The sequence below is a fragment of the Bradysia coprophila genome, unplaced genomic scaffold (assembly GCF_014529535.1).
Source record: "Bradysia coprophila strain Holo2 unplaced genomic scaffold, BU_Bcop_v1 contig_94, whole genome shotgun sequence".
NCBI lineage: Eukaryota > Metazoa > Arthropoda > Insecta > Diptera > Sciaridae > Bradysia > Bradysia coprophila.
The window spans coordinates 2,674,763-2,700,495 of record NW_023504022.1 but is presented as its reverse complement, the minus strand read 5'-3'; the positions used below and the strand labels follow the sequence as shown (position 1 = coordinate 2,700,495).

The following is a 25,733-nucleotide window of genomic DNA, read 5'->3' as shown; positions in this document are numbered from 1 at the left end:
TGAAAATGAAACGATTAGTTAAGTACTTAGTACGTCTTCCCATTTTTAGTTTCCAGACAGAATATTTCAGATTAGAAAAGGCAAAACTAAAGAAATTCGAAAAAAAAGTAGTTTTGAAAACAAGTAACTGACCAATTTGCCACTTCGTAACGTGAAGTAGCTTAATTGTTCATTTTATTTCATTTATTTTGAAAAAATGTTCTTTAACAAATGATCAGCGTATTTACCGCATTTACCTATCATTGCTTTTTCACACAATTAAACATTTGAAAAAGATGCGACCAGACAGTATACAGTTTAAACCTGTCACATATACGGCTATTCATCTGTTATCAATAACGACGACAAAAATAATGACAAGCTCTGGGTAATATGGTCGTTTATAAAGGAAAATGCATGTTTAAAAAATTGAAGTACAAGAAATCATCAGATTAAAAAAATACTTTGATCTATGGAAGTAATAAACCCGATAATAATACTGGTCATATGCTTGCCGTCTGTGGTTAAAAGGGCGTAAGTCTGCATTCACAGTCATTTGTTTTTATTCCGTTTTGCCTCCATGTACATACATGACAGTTGCATTTCATACAATTCACGCCGTAAGTGCGGTCGAAATTCAAAATGGAAAGTGCGGAGGTCTTTCTAACGTAGCGTCATTTTCATACGAGGAAGCGTTGAAATGTACTTTTCGGTTCACTTTTTCATCGAATCGTTCACTTAAAATTCAAATTTTAGGCACACTTACGGCGTGAATAGAGAAGCTGTGACAGCTATGACGTACACAGAGGCAAAACAGAATGAAAACAGATGACTGTGTGGCCACCTTGAAAGAGGAAAGAAATGACCAGCTACTAAACTGGTCTCGACACTCTTTTTGACATTCTCTTTAAATAGCACATCAAAATAGCCCAATACACTCAATGAAGCAAGTAATTCATGCAACTCAGCAATTCAGTTTGTTTTGATTTCATCTAAATCTTGAACCTTGTTAAAAGAATTTTTCTTATTATCCATAAACATCGCTGTAAAGACGTGTTATTAGAATCTGCACTCTGCAAATAGGTTATGGGCCAAAATCTTGTTATGAGCTATGGTGGAGTTTATAGGCACATAAATGTATGCTGATTGCTCATTGTCATATTTAATGGAAATCGGTCATAAGTAAGTGGTTCTATGTGAACCTACGTAAAAATGAAACTGTGGGCTGCTTCTCTGAATGCTTTCTTCTCATTCCAAAGATCATTGTGCTGAAATATTTACACCGTTTCGATCTAATATGGAAGTGTCAGTCATCAGAATAATAGGGTGGATCGTTTCGGAAAATTTGCCTGGTTTTAAGATTTCGAAAAGCCAGATAAAAAACCGATTGTCAGATTTGTAAACAAAATAAATCCGATTGAATCGGTTCATATCAAGTGAAAGTTGAGTGTAGAGCTTTTGTACCAGCAAAAGCATTGTTTAGAGAACCGGTATATACACGGCAGAGTAAAGTAAACCAGTCAGTAGCGCATAGCGCTTGTTTTGACTAGAAAACTGTTATACCTAGTAGCCTTTCTGTTTTGCGAATAAAATTTTTCAATTTATGTCAGTGTTCATTTGAGTTTATTTTCATACAGTGTACTAGGTCCCTTATTTGACGTTTCGAAAATGAACCGCTCCTGCCTGGTTTATTTTACTCTGCCGTGGTATATGACCTTGAAACAGACCTATTTGACTCGTTTGTACTAGTTTCCATCCTAGATGTCACTATATCACTACTGACACAGTAAATAGTTAGGTAATAAAAGGATCTCAAACCAGGACCGTGAGCAGCAAAGCTAGTTGATAAATAATGGAAAATGACCAAATGACTCTTACGTGTGACTCATGAAGTTTTGGAAAAAACTTTCATAATTTTAAACACGTGTATATGTACCATACTTCGTATGTCCAGCTTTGTGGTGGCTAACCACATACACTGGCCACGAGTGGTTGAGTTAAGGAACATATTGAAATTTATTTCAATTATGATTCGCTAGACTTATTCGTGTGCAAATTGGTATAGTGTTCGATAGAGCACCGTATCGAGTAACACTGTCGCCATGGCCTGATGAGAAATGGTATTTTTGAACTGCATATTAATGCAAAACGTCGAAAGACGTATTTAATTTTCTCACAGATCGAAACAGTGGTCGAAAGGCCTATTGAGTTTGCCTTGAAATATAAACGTTGTGTTTCTCAAATCAGCAATCTCTTCAATTGAAAGCTCTGAGCTTTTGACACATAGACGTTGCTTTAATTGAAAATGGCAGAGTGGACGCCGGTTTCCTTTTTTATTTTGTCCATGAGATCTTTGAGATGGGAATTTAAAATCAGTCCATCCTACAAGTCCTACACACAACAAAATCGAATCATAAATATGTCTCACTCATCGCTCTACTATAGAATTCATTGAAACGTTTTCAAACAAACGAAAACGGAAAATCGTTTGTCGTTCCTGCGGTGTTTTCCATATTTTTCTTTAATGAGTTTGTTCTATCACAACAACACAATGAGCAAGTGAAAATTACAAGAAAATCACACGAATTTTCCGTGTTTCTTGTTTATTTTGGTGAAACACACTTACGAACATACATACACTACACATTCGTTCAGCCGGAAAATCACACTCCGAATCCAATATGTTCATTCAGTTGGTCGGCGAACAGCGGAGAAATCGTTGAAGCTTTTAATTTTGGGCGAAATTGCTTTTAGTTAACTCTAAACAAAAATAATAATAAAAAAAAAAATTATGAAAAATTGACGCACGTAAATTGTTTTGAGGCAATTTTCGGTGTTTAATGAATGCAAAATATTCCGTGGAGTGTGTGTTCTATTAACCGTTAAGACCTGCACGACGGTGGTGGCGTTTTGTACACATAAATCAAAAAAAGTTTCATTTTTAAAATTTTGTCGTTTTATTTATAAACTTTTTACATTTTCGATGTGACGTAAACAAACTCTTTTTTAAACCGTGTGGCCGAAACATTTTCCAAATTAACCTTGTTCTGTGCGGATTAAAAACACCAATTTGCATCAATTGAATTTTCTTGGGAGAAAAAATATTTTTCATTTTCCGAGTTTTATGATTTTAATGATGGATTGATGTTGATGGATTGTTTAATTTGAAATGAAAGTAAATTGACCGACTGTTTCCATCAAAAGAACTCTGTGTCTCTGTGTATACAGCTAGTCGGATACCAAATTTTATAAAACATTCGTTCGAACACAATAACGCAAGCTATATCATGCTGACGTATTCTTGTGGATATCAATCGCCCTGCTGATGATCGTTGATGACACATTTTCTTCGAAAATTCAAATTCTTTTGTGACTTTCGGTAAGAAAATAAAATAAAAAATATTTTTAGCTCACCACTGTTGATCCATTTGACTGGTTTTTACGCGCTTTTTCGCTTTTTAGAGATTTTTATGTTGACAAAAATATTATAAAACTCATTCATACATTGCGTCGGACCAGTCAGTGGAAGTTAATTCTCATTTATCTGTGTCGAATGTTGACAAATCGAGTTTTTTTATGTACTAGATTCAAGTTGGAGAAATTTCTTATATGAAGCACGGCATTGTCGTTAGTGTTCTTGTTCTTCCAAACTCTAATTTATGCCAGATAGTAATTAGGTGGTTTTTCAGGCTTCATTTACTAAAAAATGAATTTCACTCAAAACTGAAATGGTTTCTTGTATGTTATCAGACCCTTGACTTCACCTAGAATGATAAATTTCACATAAGAAGACCGGTTCCATAATTTTTCATAGGGCGTGAGACCAATGCTGTATACTTTGGGGGCAGATCGCCATTTTATAAGATACGCGGGAACACACCTTTTCCATACAAACAAATTCACCAAAATTGAATTTGTATGGCGTGGTGAATTTTTTGTATGAAACGTGGTGTGTAACCCGCGTATCTGCGTCTGCGTGACCTCCCCAAAGTATACAGCCTTGCGTGAGACGGCGTACTAGTTTACACTAAAAATTACAAAACCGCCATCCTTGTCCCTGAAGAAAATTTGCTGACAAGTGGTGAAAACTTCAATAAGATCTATTTGATTACTCGCATCACTGCTTAGAAGTGATTTATTGCACTAGTGGAATCGAGTGGGCAAATAATTTATATTTTAGATGTTTTAGTTTTCCCTAGGGTTGAAAGTGGTTTATTATTGAAAGTGTTTTTCATGTGTCGGGGCCGAAAATGAGGGAGTTTCGATATTTTTCTCAGGTTTTCGACCCCTTACATGAAAATTTTTTTGAGTATCTGTTTTGGACGATTGATTTTAGGCACTTTTGCATGTAGCGATCATTTCGTTCGGGCTACAACAAGCGAAATTGCCTAAAAACAATCGTCCAAAACAGATACACAAATAACTATTTTATGCCAAATACTGCGAAAGTTTGTATTTTCGGTCCTCAAATGGTAAAGTAAAACCGAAAGTAAAAAAATTCAGGCCTTGGGCTGAAAGTAAATGTCACTGTCATCATTTTACTTTCGCCCCGTGGGCTTGCGTATTTGCGGGCCAAAAGTAAATGTCACTGTCATCATTTTACTTTCGCCCCGTGGGCTTGCGTATTTGCGGGCCAAAAGTAAATGTCACTGTCATCATTTTACTTTCGGTCCTCCATGTCTCGAAAACACATGTTCACTTGATTGAAAGTACGCATTGAGTGTAGTGTTGTGTTGACGATAGCCAAATGTTTTGTGAGCAAGTGAATGTATGTTTATAGTAATTTCATTTGTTAAATTGTTTTTATTTTTATACCAGGGGCCTGCCGCCCCTTGGACCCCCGCGCTTTTCGGCATTTTGGTGTTTCTACACCAAATTTTGTTGATAACTCAATAGTTTAATTAAAATTATGTTTTGTTTCGGACCGAAAATACAAATCTTCCGCAGTATTTGGCATAAAAAATAGTATGCATCACTCGGGGCAAAAGTAAAAAAAATGAAATCGTGTGATTGCCGCCCTTGCCTGCGGCGCGGGCTGCAAACTTCACACGTTTGAATTTTTTTACTTTCGCCCCTTGTTATGCAAAATACTATTATTGACCCGTTTTGGTCGAAGATTAAATCAAAACGGACCACATAACATATCGTAATTGTGGATCTCGCGTCCATTTTTTAGTTATAGTTTCAAGTTATCCAATTAAGAAATATAACAAAATGAAAGACCGAAGAACCTCTTTTCGCAACTTGTTGCATAAACTACTGTTACATAACGAGGGATAAAAAGCTGAGGTCAACACACGAAAACGAGACTTTTCAACTTTTTTCCCGAGTTATGTAATCGATTCAGATGTCAAAATTACTTAACTAGAAGTTTAATTCAAATATTACACTTCAGGTCTATGTTGTTGTCTCGTTTTCGCTTATGTGATAAAATAGAGTACACACTTGTCACTATCAGTCTCGGCAAGCCTCGACTTCTTCGTGACAAGTGTGTAATATATATTACATATGCTTTTGAAATCTAAACCAAATTTCTTGTTTTCCCTATAGGTTTTCCCTAGCGAAAACAAAAGCATGTACAGTTCCGGAATTATAAGAAGTTACATTTACAATCCAATTCTCCTTATTCAATCCACATGCATTACCTACGTTACCTACGCGTGGAATGAGTAATGTCGATTGCATAACTTGGGATAAAAATGAAAAGTCTCGTTTTCGTGTGTTTCGCTTCGGATCAACAAAATTCTCTTGACAACTATACTTTTCATTAGCTTTAGTCAAAATACGTTTTCCTCTGTATTCGCGTCATTTCAACGGATCAGAAATCAGTCGCTGCACTCGCTGTATTTATCTTGATAAGTACATTTTCATTCAACCGTAAGGCTCTATTTACTAACATTTGGATAGATGTTTGTACTCACTAAATGTATAAGTTTGCTCCATGTTGATACCATATCTTGAGCGGTCGATATTCTTTAATGAGGTTTAGGAACCTAGACATAGATAGCTACTGACCTGACCTAATTACCGATTCATTCGCGCAAGGCAAAGATGTTAACCTAAAAAACAAATGTGTATGACGACGTGTACGTCATTTAATAACCTAACACCGAACGCCTGCCGTTTACGTAACAATCAATATTTTATTAACACTTCTTCGTTACACTTTACGTGAATGGTCTCTGAGCATTGAGCATAGTCATACAATTGCCTATTTCAATAACTTTGAATAATAAAGTTTAATAGTGTAAGGCACTGGCTGGTATATAGGGTATTATTAGCCGTAAAATGTCGGAAGTATGGATTTTATACACATTATTTCTGCACCAAGATCAATAGCACACATTCAACGATGCGAAATTTGTGCACCTTTTTGCGTTGTTTAGTTTGGGATTTGATGAATTGGGGAAAATTTGCAACAACAAGTTGAAGTAGCGAATGTTTTTGGCTGTCCAAATTCCATGTTCCATCATACAAAGAACCAGATTTTTAGATTGTGGGCGCCAAGGGAAATTGTCATTTTATCACATGTGGAAAAGAAGGCACTGACATTTTACCAACTAAAATGGCGGCGGTTGAAGACTTTAACATTTAAGTTAAACGTTTTATCTGCAAATACCCGAGCCGCATTCACTTTTTAAGACCCTAGAAGCCCAAATCGGAATCTTAGGTTACCAGCTTATTCATAAATGGCGTTTACCATTCAGTGTTGTCAGACAGATTTTAAATCCCCTTGGAAAGTATGAAATTTTGCGACATTAAATGTGTAGTTGACTCCAACTTTATCAATCCCGGGATTTGACCATACATTTGGCATCACAGTAGTGTGTACTTTTTGAGTTATTGATGATTTAAATTGTGTCTGCCAACACTGAATTGTAGACGTCATTTACCAATGGTTTCCACTCAACAAAAAGTACTCCGTGTGAGAGCTAGTTGTCAAGTAAACAAAGCCAAAATCCAAAAATTTTACTTTTGTCTCTAGCTCGGAGTACTTTTTTGGTAAGTGTAAATCATGCCTTACGATTGAGCCCTTCACGATAGATGAGTATTTCAGAATCAAGAGTGAATATGAGATGCTATACATAGTTTTACTTATTTCTTCCTGGAAAATTGTTTCTGTGCAATTGTCCCACTTCAAGTATAGAAAAAACTGGTTACTACTGGAAAACACTTAAGTGGCCTTAATATCACAGCTTAGAATGCAGACAAAAAATAAAAACGAAAATCAAAAACAATAGAAAGAAAAAGAAAAATACTCCGATCAGCTTTCCTTTATCGTCGCCGCTTAAAATATTCCCAACAAAATGCACAATACAATCAATGCGGAAAATTTTTATTTCTCAATCGGAGTTTTAACTGTAAATAGAGCCACCCACGCAAAACCAAATTCTTTTGTCTATTGAATCTCTGGTCAGACAATTTTTTTTTGCTCTCTTTCGAACTTTCTTAATAGAATGAAAATCGATAGAAAACATTTTTCGAGGGAATTCGTTGGTTTTGGTTCAAAGGCAATTTCAATTTAATGTTTGCCAGTAATGACTCTATAATTCGTTACCGCAAGTGTTTGTTTGTTTCTTCTTCTTCTTTTTTTTTTCATGCAGCGTAAGTTTACTTTTTGCAATTTCGTTCATTTTTCTATAAATAAAATATTTACGAAAAAATCAACATTTAGAATCGGAATAAAACACACTCCTCGTCTGATCATCGCATGTCTACTTAATCAATTTGTTTATTGTAACATGCCTTCAGTGAAAATATTATAGCTCGTCGTTCGTTATTAACCCTCCACCTATATGGTGTGTATAAATAACGAAAAAATTTAGCTATTTTGCTAGCTAGTTAGTAAATGGGGTTGTTTCGCGCACTAGTGAGAAATTGTCGATACGAAGCGGTTCATTATTTTCAAGCAAAAACATATCGGCAGTCATCATAGCACATACATGAAGCACCTCCTACAACACCAATAGAATTCATGCGTAAATATTAGATTTGCGCTCGGACCTGTCAATCTGTCAATTTAAGCACTTATATGTATAGTATCGACTACAATAGGGCATGGAAATTTTCTTCAGCTGAATATGGCTCTTTTGTAGTTTTCAGAGTAAACTTCATGAAACAACCGTATTCAGCTACGAAAACAATGATAGCGCCTTTGTAGTTTTCGGTATATACTAGTACCCCAACCCCATGACCTATACATATGTAACATCTACTACAACGGATCTTATATGTCAGTGTGTCAGTATACATTTACTCCATTTAAATACTGCAACAGGGGTAACAATTGTGGATATTTTGACATTAGAGTAGATAAACTGGTTTTTCTTTCGCACTTCATTGAAATTATTATGTCGGCTATTTAGCGGCTTTATTAAATCTACAATCAAAATAAGCAAAATCAACAAAAGTAAATCATTAGCACGGATATATCACACACATGTACACAGACACACACACACACACCTCTTATAATTAATTTGCACTTTACGGATTTGAATTTAGTTCAAGTAAGTTCTCCGCTGAGACAGCCGGTTAGATAATGCGAAAGATTTTGATGGATGAGGACATCTCCAGTTTTTCACCTCTTGAACATAACCTGTCACAATATAACCCTCTTCCCCTAAATCTGGGACCCAATTTTAAATGTTAACACCGTAAGCGTGAACATTTATACCACATACCGCTATTACTAACTGAAGGAAAAATCGAAATAGAATTTTTCCTTCATATTTTCCTCGTGCCTTATCTCTTAGAATTTCATGGGCAATAAAACTAGCATGACTGCCACACTATATATTTATAAATATTCCAATTTTACACGGTTTTTTCTCCTTCTTATTCTTTTGCAATAATGTTTATTATTTGAAATGTTATGTTTTGTTACCATACTTCGACACTTTAAGTTAATTTGACGGATGCACGCGAAAGTTAAACGAGAGAATTTTCTTTTATGATTGTGGGAAAATATTAATTCGCCTAACTGAATTTAATGGCTAAAATTGATTGGCGTGGTTTTATTTGAAGTGGAGTGTAAGTTGTGGGCTAAATGATTTCAAAATGAAATGTAGTGGACGACCAATGTTCTCTCTTTTAAAACGTTCAAATAAGTTCCATAGGGATAGTAAGTTCCATAGGGATAGTAAGTTTCATAGGGATAGGAAGCTATCAACACTCACTTAATGCTTATATTCCACTTACCAAAAAAGTACTCCAAAAAGTACGTTCAACAAAAAGTACTCCGTGTGAGAGCCATGAGAGACGAGCTGTCAAGTAAACAAAGCAAAAATTGAAAAAAAAAATCAATTTTGTCTGTCACACGTTTTTGGTAAGTGGTGTGGAAATCAAGCTTAATGCTTAGTTTCCTCTAACCAAAAAAGTACTCCGTGTGAGAGACAAAATTGAATTTTCTCAATTTTTTCTTTGTTTATTTGACAGCTCGCTCTCTCACGGCTCTCTCATGGAGTACTTTTTGTTGAGTGGAATGGTCACTTAAACGTGATAAAGATTGGGTCCTAAGTTTTGATTTTGACTTGCGAAAAAGACACTCCGTTTTCTCTCCGTTTACACTTTAAACAATAGAAACGACACGTGGATGATATGGATGGTCATGTGGTGAAAGGTGTGTGTTGTTTGGGGATGTGTTTCTTGTTAGAAATTGTGTGCCCCTTGTGACGCAAATTTCTTTTTGTCAAATTTTCTTTCACAAATTTTTTGGGTCAATTTTTTGTTGATAAAATTTTTGCGTACGGCACACAATGCGTCACCTTCAGTGATATCCGTTATTTTGTAAGTAACTTGCGTCACATTTACCCTTTAAGGGTTTTTTGACTGATGTAAAGTTAACGAAATTTACACGTGCGTAAATGTTCACGAAAATATACATTTGCTTTCGTACAGAAAATGTTGTTTCTCGGCTTCGCCTGGTTGATATTTTTCATCTTTCTTACGCAATACTTCGCATTGTAGTTACTTGTTCGGAAAGTGAATGTTACATTTTAAAGGTTTTAAAATTTTTATTGATTTGTCTCACTGAATAATTCTGTTCTCGTTACAGATTTGGTGAATCAGCGGGTAAACTAAAAAGAAAGTGTTCGATTAGCAGACATAACCATTCGCGTGTCTAGAACTCATAATACTTTCTGTGAGTGCAAAAACAAAGAAAATTTCACGTCATTACCGAGCAAATAATTAATCAACAAAAGTTTTTTTTAATGTTTTGTTTTTCAGAGCTGCATTTATGCTGTTAAAAATATAGGTCAATGCCAACGCATCGTGCATAAACAAACCATAAATTGTTCAATACATGGATAGAAAAATGTATTATCCAAAAGGTATACCAATAATCTGTTGAGACAAAGCACTTCAAGCATGAGTGATGGTACTCTAAATCTGTAAAATCCGGAAACATTTTTCGTACAAAGTAGAACTATATTTGACAGCTGTCACACGAAGCACTTTTGCTTGAAATGCGTTGGTTCTGATTAAAGGGTGAAGAAAACTTCGTAATTTTTCCAATTTCAATTTCAAGAAGTCATGGATTCGCCGAACAAAACAATGAGAAAAGTTCGTTTCACATTACCAGAACATGAAAACAATTTCGTGTCGCTGATACAATCTAGAAATTCACCAGCTGTTCACATAAAAAAACAGTCCGTACCACCGCCGTCGTCGGTAGACGAGTCCAAAGTCCATGGCACCTGTTGTTATATCAACGGTACATTGAATTTCGTTCAAGACGAGTTCAAACCAATCACACCGGAAAAGAATGGATCGAAAACCGGACAGAAAATTGAAAATAAAACGGTCGATCCCAAACAACTACGACCGTGCATAAAGACGTCGCGAAAGTCAAGGGAAGTTAGGTGTACGACTGTGGAAAGTGAAAGCAGCTCCACGACAAAATCATTGCCATTACACAGTAGTTTAAGCAAAAAATTCCATTATTTTATCCGAAGCAAAAGTGAGAGTCGCGGCCGGAAGACTGAACTGCCGGACAGGTACGATTTTGATGTGTACTATAGTGATAAACACCATTGGTCGGTAAAGTAGTTTATTTCAGAAATCGAAAATCTAGCGCTGTATATTCGCTCGCCGCATTCTACTTTCCCGACAATATGAAAACGAATTCCATGCCAAAAAAATCGCCAAGACAAAAACAAATTTTAACCAAATCAGACATTCTAACCGCGAGCCCTTCCGTTTCGTTGCCCATTCCAGTTCACGAACACGTCGATAAGTTACCGAACGTCACAAATATGTACTTGAACGGCGATCCAACCGATAAAGAATCAATTCCGCAGATTTCGACCAGAATACAACAGCTTCCCCATATGAACCAAATGGTAAATTGGACTTTTTTTTAAATGTATTTTTCACATTCAAAATTACCTCAGCACTTCGTGCAAATGTGAATTAAATCATAACGTTTTTCCAACAAGCGTTTTGCTAAACGAAACATTTTTCCGAACAGGTGAACAACGACGCAAACTTGCAAAATTTTACCCAATTTTTCGACAGATGGCGCCAACTTGAAAGTGCTGCTAGTCGAAAACGTTTATCCATACAGGCAAATGAAATCAAAATCAATGGTGATGCGCTCGGTGCGGGGATTCACGCTAGCAAAAAACTGTTGTTTCACAAAAAGATGCCAGATGCTAAGAGGTGAGTTTTTTTGTGTGGAAATGTTTTGAATAGATTTGGGATAAAATTGTGATCATGGAGATTGGACTACTCTAGAGAGTTCTTTTTAGGAAGGTTCAACAAAATCCATCTATTGGTGCCTAAGAGATCCAAAAATGTTGAAACATACGACATCTCTTGTCGAAGTTTTCTCAATTATCTAGATTTGTTCGATTAATCATAGGCTATATGCGGGCTCGGTCTGGGCATTAAAATCCAAAAAATCAGAAAAATCGTAGAACGGCACTAGAAACTTTAGCCAAGATTCTAACCATGACAAAAAACTTTACATTTTGCTGGTAAACTTATCATACAATATCGGTCGATCAATTTGAGACTTTTTCTATAGATGGCAGCATACAATCGGCGAAGTAAAGTCAAATTGGCATACTGCTCATTCCGAAGAGAGCTCGTACGATTATTGAAAATTCTTAGAAAAATATTTCTTTTTTGAATTTGGTGAATTCAAATTGCTGTATGACATTTCTACTGGCCTGTAGAGGCGGCACCATTTTTTTCCATACTTCATTCTTTGCGCTCTATTTTTTGCTGAAATGACTTCACTCTTCATGACTTCATGTTTGGAAAGTAAAGCCCAAATGTAATAGACCTTCGTATAATGTTGTTACATTCCGGGTACATTTCGTCATAAAATTGCTAATGTCAACGCTCTTTTTTGTGTACCAACTTCACAGCTCTGACATTTCATGGATATTTTCCGAGAGTGAAGTTGAAAATAGAGCGCAAGGAATAGAAAATGATAAGTTGGTACGCCTTTGTAGAGATAGAATGTGAGAGAATTGCATACAAATTCTCTCACTTTCTCTCCCATAGGAGTCAACTGTCATTCACATGTTCCTTCTATCTCGTCACAGGCGTACCAATTTATCATTTCTCTGGCAAGATATGAAGTAGTGAAAAAAATTGTGGCTCATCTCTGCCGTAATTCGCATGTCGGACTTAGTGCAAAATTTAAACAAAAGAATTCATTGTTTAAATTTTGCACTAAGTCCGACATGCGAATTACGGCAGATCTACACGCCAACCGAGGTTTCCTATCGCTGTGAAGTTGGTTGCTAACGTAAATTGTATGACAAAACGTACTAGAAACGCAATAGAATCATACAAAAAATCTAATTACATTTGAGCTTTAGTTTCCAAACAGCATTTTCCTATAGGTTTCTTTCAAGGCCGTTCAAAATGTCAAGTTGAAGTTTGAAGTTTTAACGAACAAATTTGTTTAACTTGCGGTTATGTTTGCTTCTGTGGATGACGGTCGGTTCTTTTCGGCCTGTCAAAATTCGTTTTTACCGTACGATGGAAGAAACCTATACGACAGAGTCTCTGTTTTCAATAATTATCAATTTCACTGTAAACGACGTAATTTCTCACACGGAAACAGAATTGATGCTTCTTTTCAGTTATATTGATCAGCAGCGCTTGTTTTCAGACGAGAGTTTTATGTAATCATCTGTTAAAATCTGTTCAATTGCTGACTCAGACAACTTCGATATTAGACCTCTAAGCTTAACCATTTGTACGAGTTGTCTTTACGCGTGTATAACAAATGAATGGCACGAAAAACTGTTAAAAATTAAAACAAATCATCAGTTTCTTAAAGTCTGTTCATAGTGTCGGACGAAGAGAGTGAATTGATGGTTAATCGAGTCGCAGAGAGTAGATAAAATTGTGTTTCGAAATTGAATTCGTCGTTTTTTTTTCTTCATTGTTTATTCTCAAATTATTTCAAGCAATTTTCGATCTGATTGAGTGTTAACTGTTGGTGTAAATACGAAAAATATGAGAAAAAGATCTTTTTAGAGTTGATTGAAGTGCGATTGTGTTAATTGATTGAAAATTGATTTAGTTTTCGGCTTTGTGGCTTTTTGTTTTTGGTTTTAAATTTCATTTTTTAAGTGAAAATTGATGCAGGATTGGTATTCAACGAATATCAATGTGTCATTGCAACGAAAAATCTATTAAATTCTAATCTAACGGTAAGTCCTCGCGAATACAATCGGGACGACTGTTCCCCGAATTGCTGCAAATACTACTAAGTATTTGCATCTTTGTTTTAAACATTAACGACTAAATTGCAAAAAATTCAAATGAATTGTTGACCAAAGAAGTACCAGCTTACTTTAGGCGTCTCAAGGAAATTACAGAACCCAACTTTTTTGCCAAACATTTCCCGCCAAAAATGATATGGTTGGTTTGGGGTTTGCGTAAATCTAGATGTCCATTCTTTGACAGTTGCTAATCGGATTGCGGGTTCCTTTTCATTGTATTTTTGTAGGCTATTTCTCCATTATGAAATATGTAGGGTATTTCTTCCAGTTACGAGCCACCGCTTAGTTACGAGCACTCTATTGTCTTATCTTTTGTTCGTTCGAAAAATTTTGAACGAACAAAAGAAAAGACAATAGAGTGCTCGTAACTAAGCGGGGGCTCGTAACTGGAAGAAATACCCTACTAGTTCCCGTGTCTAGCTCACCAATGTGCATCTGCAAAGGCTCTCTAGAGGTAGAGAGCCTTTGGTATCTGTTATCTGCAAAATCCTGCAGAAATATTGCACTCAAAGAGCGTACACGAGACTAAAAACATAATTTCGCAAGACTAGCGAACAATCACTTTATGCTCAATGATTGTTTCCAACTTTGTCCTTCCTAAGAAAATTTGTGCGAGATATACAAAAAAAAAACTTGAAAATGAGCAATTGACTCTCTTACTGTTAAGAAAGAATTTGTCCGAATCTCTCGTGTGCATCAAGTGAATGTCATTGACAATATAAATGTGTAAGATATTGCCTCGGTAGTTTATTTATTTTCAATATGCCAATGTTCGCATAATAATACCGATTCACTATTATATTATGAGGTATGGATTGGCTATAACAATATTAATGTACGTACATATATACGTTGTGAGTTGACTGGTGAAGTGTGTTGGTTGGTTACTTTCGGTTACGTACGTAATACTAATATTTTCAGAATAATATTAATTTCTTGCTTCAGTTGAATGTTTTTCACTTGACTTTTCATTAGAAAATCGATGTTTCTCCTTGTTATTACTTTTGAATCCAATAATAGAATTGCAATTTTCGTATTTTTCTTTTCTCTTTTATTTATAAACACAAACAACATCGGACCTTCTGCGCTGGAAAACGATAATAAGTAGAAATTGCAAACTTAGGTCGGAAAACTAACTGGTAACTTTTTTCAAACATTTCAAAATCAGAATTGTTTATAGAGTGGGCATACCGATTCTCGAACGAGAATGAGTCCTCAGACACCTATTGACGATAGACGATAAACGGATGTAACGGTAGAGTGCTTTTATTGAGTGAATGCAAAAACGGGTGTAAGGATAGAGTGGGTATTAACAACAACGCTTACGAACAATTGGTGTCCGACGACCTACTCATTCTTGTTTGAGGATTGGTAAGCGTACTGTTGATACAGCTGAATATGCGACACCCGTTTGGTATAGAAGCTGTCATGTTGACAAAATTGATGTCCAACTAAATGTCGCCATGCGAACAATAACTGGTACAGTCGACTCCACCCCTGTGCCATGGCTTCATGTACTGTCGAATATAGAACCACCTCAAATCACTTTCTGTAAATTTTCGTTTTGAAATGTGTTTATGGTTTTTTAGCCAGACTAGTGACTTTTGATAACTTTCAAAAGAATTTTGTTAAGAAAATGTACGTTTTTTGTCATACGATCAATAATAAACGTGAGTTGGACATAAAATTCTTTTGTTTTCAGGCCATTTGCAAATTGTTTTGAAATGGCAAACTTGCGAAAGCTACGTAATTTGTTGGTCAATTGATTTCAAAAGAATTGGAGAAAACCTAAAAAGAAAAACAAAAAATTAGGCCAAACTCGCGTTGCTGTATGTATCTACATACAGTTACCCAACGTGATAATTTCCGTTAATATTTTTCTGTCAAAAAGCTCTCTCGGAGCTTAATCTTCCATTTTCGAGTGTTGCCATTTTTCAACCGTTTTGATTGATCGATGAAAACATTCGCTACAAAACAAACAAGTTCTAAAACATTGAATGTCCTTTGAACGAAAGATTTTAAATTATAATAGACAGTTTGCGCAAATGACATATAACTTATAAGTCAACTTATAACTTCGAAATTATAAGTTATAAGTCAGTCAGTTATCAGTTATAAGTTAGGTGGCTATAAGTCGTAAGTTATAAGTCGGCTACATATAAAGTGAAATTTATAAATTATAAGTCAGTGAGTTATAAGTTATAAGTGAATTTTCAAAATCTCTCAAAAACGTCGAATTCACACTTTTTTGATACTTTTGGACGTTTCTGAGAGATTTTGAAAATTCACTTATAACTTATAAATTTCACTTTATATGTAGCCGACTTATAACTTATGACTTATAACCATCTAACTTATAACTGATAAGTGACTGACTTATAACTTATAATTTCGAAGTTATAAGTTGACTTATAATTTATAAACCCATGTTAAATGATCACAATCTACTTTGACAAAATAAAAGAAAAGCATCTTAATTTATATGTCACTTGCGCAAACTATCTAATGAAAGATCTACCAAACTTTTCGTACATCTCTTCGCATCGATCAATAAATCGAAAACGCATCGTAGCACATGTGTGTAATCGGACAAAACATTGTTTGCTTTTATATTAATTTTAGTTAACGATAACAATGACGAATCATCTTCAATAAAAATTTAAATCTCGAATATCAAACAGCAAAGAAACGTCGACGCAAACGATAAGTCAATAATCAAATTCGTTGAACGTTTGATTTTTTTTTTCGAAGCGAGAATCTCATTTTGTGACGCGCGATAGATATGGTACAGTTAAGTATAGTGAATATTGAGCAGGATGACACAAAAATGAAACTCTCAAATCGACGACTTTCGTCATATTAAACGCGTCGATTGTCGATAATTGTTGAAAATGATTTTTTTTCGGAAATTGTTCTTCCACTGTGGGGAGATCAGTGTTTTTCGTTCTTTATCGCCTTCTCCGAATACTTTCAAATATCGCTATTTTCACTTACTAGCTTTCGAACCTTCTATCATCACCAACAATTCACGCTGTAAGTGGATCTGAATTTTAAGTGAACGAGTGACCGAAAAATGAATGAAAAAATAAATTTGAACGTCTCCTTCCATGAGAATGGAACGATTTAACGCTGCGTTAAAAAAGGCCTTCTGACGTTCCTTTTTGAATTGGCATTGCACTGACGGAGTGAATTAGAAAATTTAAATCGTCATTTGAATTTTACTCAGCATAAACTGTTGACTCTACTATGTATTACCAATTGAAACACCAATTCCAGAATACAATTAAAACACCTTCAAATTTTCCTGAAGTTTAACCAAAAACATTTGTGTCGCCAATGAATGGAATGTATACTCCGGTCAAATGCGAATTTCCTGAATCGGATTATATAAATAACATTTTCCAATAATTTCATTTTATTTTATGGGATTGAGTTAACTATTGCAAGAATCGATTCAAATATATATCTGGAACATGCACGCGCTGAGCATCAATTTGTATTTTAGAATATTTGCAAATTTAAATGAGTTATGGGCAAGAAATATTTCTTGAATACACAAACAAATTTCTTTTTCAAATAATTTATTTTTTGTCGAGAGCGTTCATGACCGCATAATTGCTTTTTGGTATATTGGAATCCTTTAGTCGGTTTATAAGACATCATATCCGTTCTCAATGCGTAATCGAGAAACATGATTCTTAGCAGCTTGCACAACGGTGCAGATAGGACAGGGAGCACAGTGGGATATAGAAAAAATTTTACAAAAAAAAATCCGGAAAAAGGAAAATTGTTTTTCCGGTCGGAAAAGTCATTTTAATTAAAGACGGAAAAGTATCTTTAAAACTAACAAATCAATTTGGGAATAGATCATGTCCGGAGCGATAGCGGAGGACTTGACGCAGTCTAACGTCCAAAAAAAGAACGAAGAAAATATTTTGAGACGCGGCAACTATATATAGGCGAGAATTTAAGTTTCTTTCCTTTGGCCTGTATCACCACAAATCCTATTCTATCTTATTCGCGCTTCAAATACGAGCAAAACGAGCTATCACTCGACTATGTAACTTTAAAATTGCCGGAGATACATCGTTTTGAAGTTGGTCATTTTGATAGAAAATGCACCAAATTAACGTTTTCCAAACAATCAAAATCTTTCAACTTACTCTGTATGTTTCTATCTGTCTATCTGTCTATCTATCGACGGTCGATCTCGGAAACTAGTCAGCCAATCTCCATGAAATTTTGCAGGAACCTCAGGGTGGGCATAAAAATGAAAATGTGATACGCCATTACCCCAGGAAAAACCAGAATTTTGTTTTATTGACCTCGAAGTGGTTTCTGAGTGTGGTTTTCGAGGGTCGGGAACGCGTTTTCGGGTGTAGCTTAGCTGTATTGAAACCTACAGAGGCGTGCAACCCATCAAATGAAAGGTATTCGTAACACGATTCGAACAAAATAATTAAAAAAATCGGGGCAGATTCGTTTGAGCTAGAGTGATTAGAGTGACCAAATTTTGAGCTACTCGAGCGTAGGATGAAAGGACTAATATTTTTTTGGGTTATGAGAGATAGAGAATTACTTTCTTCGGCAAAGTCTCAGAGTTTTACGAGTAGAACAGAGAACATATGTGAAAAATGTCGAAAGTTGGAAATGGGTGGGTCAATTGGGGTTTTGGAGATATTTCTTCGTCAAATTTTCGAATTTCGTCAAATTTCGTCAAATTTTCAAATTTCGTCAAATTTTCGAATTTCGTCAAATTTCGTCAAATTTTCGAATTTCGTCAAATTTCGCCAAATTTTCGAATTTCGTCAAATTTCGTCAAATTTTCGAATTTCGTCAAATTTCGTCAAATTTTCGAATTTCGTCAAATTTCGTCAAATTTTCGAATTTCGTCAAATTTTCGAATTTCGTCAAATTTCGTCAAATTTTAGAATTTCGTCAAATTTTCGAATTTCGTCAAATTTTCGAATTTCGTCAAATTTTCGAATTTCGTCAAATTTTCGATTTTCGTAAAAATTTTGAATTAAAACTGTAAACTGTTATAAAAAGCAGTGTTGACTACACTTCTAAAACGACTGATATCCCAACAAAAATCTCTTCGAGAAAAGTGTGACGCAGTCTTTGAAATACAATTTCTAAAATGAATGATATCGCTAGAGTTGACGCTTTCAGCTTCGTTACGCAAAAATTAAATTTTACATCCAATTTTAGTTCAAACAAGCTGGCTTAGTTTTTCTCATCATCTGCCAAATAATTTTTACCAAAAAAAAATTTGACTGAAAACAACCAAAATTTTACCAAAAAAATCTGCGTCGCATGTGGCAGATAAATTTTCTTGCTGATCTGTTCCGCAGATTTTTTAAATTTTAGGCTAGCCAGCCAAACGTAATTAAACAGTCTCGACAATGTTAAAAGCTTTCGACATTCATTGCTCTTCCTACATAAACAAAAAAAAAACTTACAAAAACAGTACGCATTTGCAGTAAGTTGATACAACTTTAAAGGCAATTGTGGTGCAGCTAGTATGTACCGTACCATACTGATCTGAGTTTTTTCTTCTTCTTTTAACTGAAATAAAATCTCACCTAAACAAAACACCCAACTTTTGACGGTGAATGATGTGAACAATTTTAAACGCCGTAAAAAATACAACAATAAACCGATTTAATGACTTAACACATCTTCATTACAGTAATCAATAAATTAAGACCGTGCTAATTATAACGACGGGGGAAGGTCATTCCTTCGTGGAATTTTGTGTAAAAAATGCGACACAAAAATTCACTTTTACTTGTTGTTCTACCGAACTCGGTGATCGGGGATATTGGTCCCGGCCTCGTCTTGAATCGAATTCACCAAACCTACTGCACATTATGAATGACTGTTAATGCTATAAACAAAAGATGTTGCGAATCTGTGCAATTCTATAACCAAAACCATGGGGAAACAGGAATCAAACAAACACTACTGGCTGACTACTTGTCTATTATAGATCTCGATGCTTGCATGACTTGCTTGGAAGCATATCGTTGTTTTGAAAATTCAAGTTAAAAAGTCAAACATTTCTCAGCGGGCGAGATGTCCTTAAAATATTTTGTGCATCCCACAACTGAAATACGACCTATTTTGCCATGATTTTTCATTAAGAAATGTCAGTTTTTCCCGAACTATATATCGTGCGGGAAAAAACTTCATTTCTTTACGATTTATAGTGCGGGAAAAGAATTACATGAATTTTTCTATGACTATACGATTGATTAAATTTAATATGGTGAATGTGAAGTGTGTATGTTTTCAAGTGAATTGATGTGTTTTGTATATTTCAGTTGTCCGATGCACAAAACGTTTTTCGTACCTCGACAGGAAATGGATTTTTCTTCCTGTAGTACCAAAACCGTCACATTCACTCACCAAATTTAGTACCGAAAGAGCAACATTCTCCCCTACTATTTTCTCTCAATTTTCATTCCCGCTTATGCCATTTTCGATCCTATCTTTATTCTTTCCCAAATGTGTCAAGTTGTTGTATGTACGCGAATGTAATGTTTTTAGTGTTTTGTGACAATGCATTCATAAGGATTGCTTTCAGCATTCATACGGACTGCTTTCGGCATTCCTACATATTGCTTATTTTTCGACATTTGTGAGAATACATGCACACGGAACGGACTTCTTTAGGCATTCATACGGATTACTTTCGGCATTAATATGGAATGCTTTTGCACCGGTATGTTGTTCAGTTTTGTTGTTATGTTTTGTTCGGAATGTGTCTTTGGTACTCCAGGAAGAAAAATAGTATACAAACCACGGATCAAAAAGGTGTGTTTTAGACCACGGTGGACCACCTGGGTCTAAAACACACCTTTTTGATCCTTGGTATGTAACATACTATTTTCAGCACACGTCCTAAGTTTTCCTTACGAGCGAAGCGAGCTGGTGCTGGAGCTGGTGCTGAAAAAATCGTCATTTCCTGTCTTGGTACGAAAAATACTATCGCTTGTGCTGGATTACTAGACTGTGGAAGATCCAAAATACTTAAACAAAACGGATGGTAATTGTTGATGGTTAGAAGCATAATGAAACGAGAAAGCGAGAAAGCATAGATTTCATGAAAGCTCTACCAACGCTTCCGACTATATTCGACAATATGGCGTTGATATCACAATATAGGAAGCCTCGGTTGGCCTGTAAAGGCGCCATAAAATTTTGTTCAGTACTTCATTCTTTGCGCTCTATTTTCTGGGGATATAGGTAGTTTCACTTTTTTTCCATGAAATGTCATAGCTGCGAAGTTGGCTCCCAAAAAATAGAGCGCTGACATCAGTAATTTCATGTAACAAAATGAAATGTAATAGAAATGTACTAGAATTATACGAAAATCTTTTACATTTGACCCTTAGTTCCCCAAGAGCATTTCACTATAATAGGTTTGTTCCAAGGCTGTATGAATTGTCAAATTTGGTCCATAGAACTATAACCTCAATAATATATGTAAATCACGTAGGCCACGTTGCCATATTTGTATGAATCATCTCGTGGGCGACGTTGCTATGGATCAAATTATCGTGGTTCGGGTTGTCAAAGTTCGTGTTTACAGCTATTATGTTGTAGGAGATAGATATACGGCATGTAGAAGTAAAACGTAGTCTAAAAGAACATGTGTAACACTGATTTTGAACTATTTGCATGCCAAAATTGTGTGAGACGCTGTAGTGTTACCAGCACAGGTTCTTTTGTCCCACTCATTCGCATATTTCACTCCTTCACAAAAGGATATAACGCTGGTGGTTCTTGTTTATAGAAAAGACCTTATAAGTTGTAAAAAAAAGGCTGGATGGTCTATGGGAATGAATTGACATTTGACAGCTGTAAACGGTTCGCTTTTGATCAATTTCCGTGATCACCTTAGCTTTTTAATCAACGAAAGTAATCAAAAGCCAACCGAGTACAGCTGTCAAATGTCAATTCATCCCCTCGACTCTTTAGTCTTTCTTACAACTTTCATCCATTGCATCGATTCGAAGGGAACTGAGATATTTGGAAACTTTCGTTCAAATGAGGTAAATGTCGTAAAATCGCAAATGTCGACGCTCCATTTTTTGGTGAACCAACTTCACTACTATGGAATTCCGTTGATCTTTATCAGATAAACTTGACTGATTCACTAAAAAACGGAGCGCTGACATTAGTGATTCTAAGACGTACTAGATTTATACGAAAATCTATTACATTTGAGCGTTAGTTAAGAGGATTTACCTATAGTGCTGAAACAAAAAATTGTGGCGCCTCTGCAGGCCAATGGAGGTTTCCTATAGAGACGTCTGTTAAGCAGTCGATGTTATGATAATTGTTTGTTTTACGCTACAATGTGATATAAACAATAAACATTAAATTGGATATTATCCTCCAGTCGAACGTAATTGAATATTATTTGGTTTCTGCTCTCTGGTAATTGCCAACATTTCGATTTTATATTGAAAATTATGCTACAAAAATAATGAACAGTTTTCTGAAAATAGAACTCAGGCCATTACATTGCGCTTGCCGTCGTAACGATTTGGTTTTGAATAAAATTATGATGCGAAAATGAGTAGATGTTATCTGTGTAGGATACTGAGCTTTTTCCTTTATGAATATGTATTTTCCAATGGCGCAAACAATAAACGTAATGAATCGAACTAACAATTTTTTTTTTGTTTTTACAAGTTTTCTCAACTGGTTAAAAATAGTTGCACAGCATGGGCGAACGAAAAATGATTTATTTTAATTGTGTTGATTTTTTCAGTTGATTGGGTAAATTTATTATTCGAAAGTTTATTATTCTTTGCCATAGTTGTACCGACATACCGAACTACACCGAGAAAAATTCCGATTTCAACTGAAAATACTGTTGCGCACATCACTATACAATTGAGATTGGAACACGGTTCTAGTCCACCTCATGAATCGATTTTCTCAAGTTTAAGCAATCTCTAGTCTGTCTGTCATCAACACTAAACAAATAGTAATCGTTTACACGAAGACATTTTACTTTTCACTTTTGACAATGACTAAGTTCAACTTTCGCAGTGGGGTTTCACGGAGAAAATTGATATGTAATGGTCAAATTTCGCATGGGACAGGAAATAAAGTAATTTACATTAACATTCTGAAAGGTGACTTACCCAGAGCTGATGTGATAAGCAGTATTTTTCAAAAAAAAATTCACTGAGAACCACTTAACCATGAATGATTTGCAATTCCTCCTATTATCCAAGCACAGCACTGCTCCCAGCATTAACACTGAATTGACAAGTGTCAAATTTGAGGTCTTCAGTGATCAAAGCTAGAGGTGAGTGGGCTGCCCATAAAAGTGGGCTGCCCACGCCCATGGCCATGCCCACGGGACATGGGCATGGACACTTTACAATTTCGTGGGCATAGGGCACAGCATGGGCACTTTTCAAAAATATGTGATCCCACAAACTTAAGTCTTAAGTGCAGTCTAGACTTTCCGTACGATGTAATATTCATTCAAGGAATTTTAAAACAGCTATCGCACATAAAATCGTGTTTCCAACTGCGCTGTCAACATCGGTTTCGCTTCAGATTGACAATTTTCACATTTTTAGCGAAAATTTTCTATGTGGGCCTTGGGCATGGGCTGGGCAGTGGGCATGCTTTTTAAGATTCTTGGGCATGGGCTGCGCCGTGGGCATGCTTTTTTTAAATTATTGGGCTTTGGGCAGGGCGGGCATAAAAATTAGGTATGCCCACTCACCTCTAATCAGAGCAGCCGATTAGGATTGCTTGTTTTGTATGTTTTAACTCATGCAACGAAAATAAATCATCTGTCTTTACAAAATAAACGCAGTGCCTTCTGTGATTTCATCAGCCTCCGAACATTTTTTATGTTCGTGCTAGGAGCAATGCTGAGTCCGAGGCCTTTGATTCGCTCAACATATTTATTAAGTTAAGAAGTAATCATAGTCGACAGCTGCCAGATAGAGTACGATTGTTTTTTCAGAGAGTATTTTATAACTGCGTGTTGAAAAGATGAAAAATAGAGTTTTTGTTTTCGGCTTCGCCTCGGATCAACAACACACACGAAAACGAGACTTCATTTTTATCCAGAATTATGTAATGGATTTTACATGCTGATGGCCTCGAAAAACGTGCTTGAAAATGGAAAGTACGGTTTTCGATTCATGTAGCATGTAATATATATTACTTTACGAGCGAGGGAAAAGGTTTTCACTAGTGAGGGAATAGCCACTTTACCTCACTAGTAAAGTAAAATCCGTTACATAACTCGGGATAAAAAAGTCTCATTTTCGTGTGTTTATTTTCCTCGGCTTCGCCTCGGATGAACAAAATGCACACGAGAACTCTATTTTTCAACTTTTTATCCCTCAACATATGTACATTACTGTTATACTTGATCTTTTCCATCGAATGTTCCTATGAATTGAAGCCACGTATGTACACACCATACATGTGTCGATTCGATTCTATTTATTTATTTGCTCAGTCATTGCGTAAAAAGAAAAAGAAAAATTCACGTGAAAACCTATTTCTGGTTACGTGCCGGTGCCATATCCATATGTGCAGTTGGTATGCTGCAGCTGCACATTTGTGCATTGTCTAAGTAATTTCAGTACTAATGCGTTTCGTAACATAATTTCGTTGAATTTTTTGTGCGGAAGGTAATTTTAGTTTGCACAATCGCCGAGGAATTTCGTTAACCACAAGCACCAACTGCATTCTATGTCGTCGAGTCGGTCGTCGGTCAACATTTCTACTGCTAATAGAATATTCGACCCAATTCAGTTTAACTTTGTCTTTCAAATTCCGTCTGCCAATTGAAACTATTCGCTCATGGTTTAGACAGTTTGAAGTGTTAAACAAGTGGAGTGGTTTTCGTTGTGTATATTTTGCAGAACCCAAGAAAATGCCGACAGAAAACTAAATATTACGTTAGGATCATCAACCAAAGTAATTCACCAGTACAATAAAAGGTGCGCTCGTCTGTTTCCTGTTACCTAAAATCGCAAAACAAAAACGTTTCTACTCTTGAAATCTTTAAGTCACGTCTAACCGCATGTTAATGACAAATTTGATAACCGTGAAACTCATAATTAAAATTCAGTTTGACTGTTTAGCAGCAATCAATGGAATGTTAATGTGGATGCTCTTGCAGCACAGTTCGAATATAAAATCGTCGTTAATTGCTATCATGCGTACACGTAAAACATAAAGTTACGATAATAGTACATTTTCTACCTTGGTGTATATTTCGAGAATAACTTCGTATGTACAATTGTATATAACGAGCGCCAGCGAGTGTATATACAATTGTACATAAGAAGTGATTCGAGAAATATACACCAAGGTAGAACAATGTTTTATCTCCTGCAAGCTGATATTTCATACATTAGCGAAATAACCACAAAAATTTGGATTTAAAATTAATTAATTAAGCATGTTGTTTTAAAACGCATTCACAACAAAAAAAACATCATACAGAGAATCCTTTATTTACTTACTCACACACATATACTATCCACCTCAACATTTCGTTCAAATCACATCATTCCGACTACTCTGATTATTTGATCGCTGTAGAAGTGACTAACGAACCACTACCGACACCAATTGCATCGCGTTATGTGATTTGTTGGCGTAGTGGTCAGCATGTTTGGTTGATATGCTGCTGGTCCCGTGTTCGCTTCCGCCGTTCGGCGATTTTTTTTTTTTAAATATGTAGTCGGAAAGTAAATTTACCCTAGGTGGGTTATGTGTGAATTATCCAATCGTATAGGCTGTGGTTATGTATGTGTTTGTGTTTATATGCATAAACGCGTAATGTATGAAATATCAGCTTGCAGGAGATAAAATATCAAGGTGGCTGTCGTCGATGCGGTATGCATGCATTATATACTACAACGAATTGAGAATCTTCACTTCAAGGAGGATTGCATTGATTTACAATTTAGATTTAGGCTGTTGATAAGGTACCGATAG

At 35.7% G+C, this 25,733-nt stretch overlaps 1 protein-coding gene across 6 annotated transcripts in view; it reads left to right on the top strand.

Moving 5' to 3' along the window:
- Positions 1-2,665: 2,665 nt before the first annotated feature.
- The window catches only part of LOC119084847, a 28,911-nt gene continuing 5,843 nt past the window's right edge, over positions 2,666-25,733 (top strand). Inside the window, exons 1-6 of one of the 6 annotated variants that reach the window (XM_037194961.1) lie at positions 2,666-3,358; positions 10,037-10,123; positions 10,210-10,313; positions 10,514-10,979; positions 11,042-11,324; positions 11,453-11,643. In XM_037194961.1, coding sequence (XP_037050856.1) covers positions 10,286-10,313; positions 10,514-10,979; positions 11,042-11,324; positions 11,453-11,643 — 968 coding nt within the window. In that variant the 5' untranslated portion in view covers positions 2,666-3,358; positions 10,037-10,123; positions 10,210-10,285. Of the gene's footprint in view, positions 3,359-10,036; positions 10,152-10,209; positions 10,314-10,510; positions 10,980-11,028; positions 11,325-11,452; positions 11,644-25,733 lie in introns of those variants that run through there. The other 5 variants (XM_037194959.1, XM_037194962.1, XM_037194960.1 and 2 more) reach the window with 5 other exon arrangements.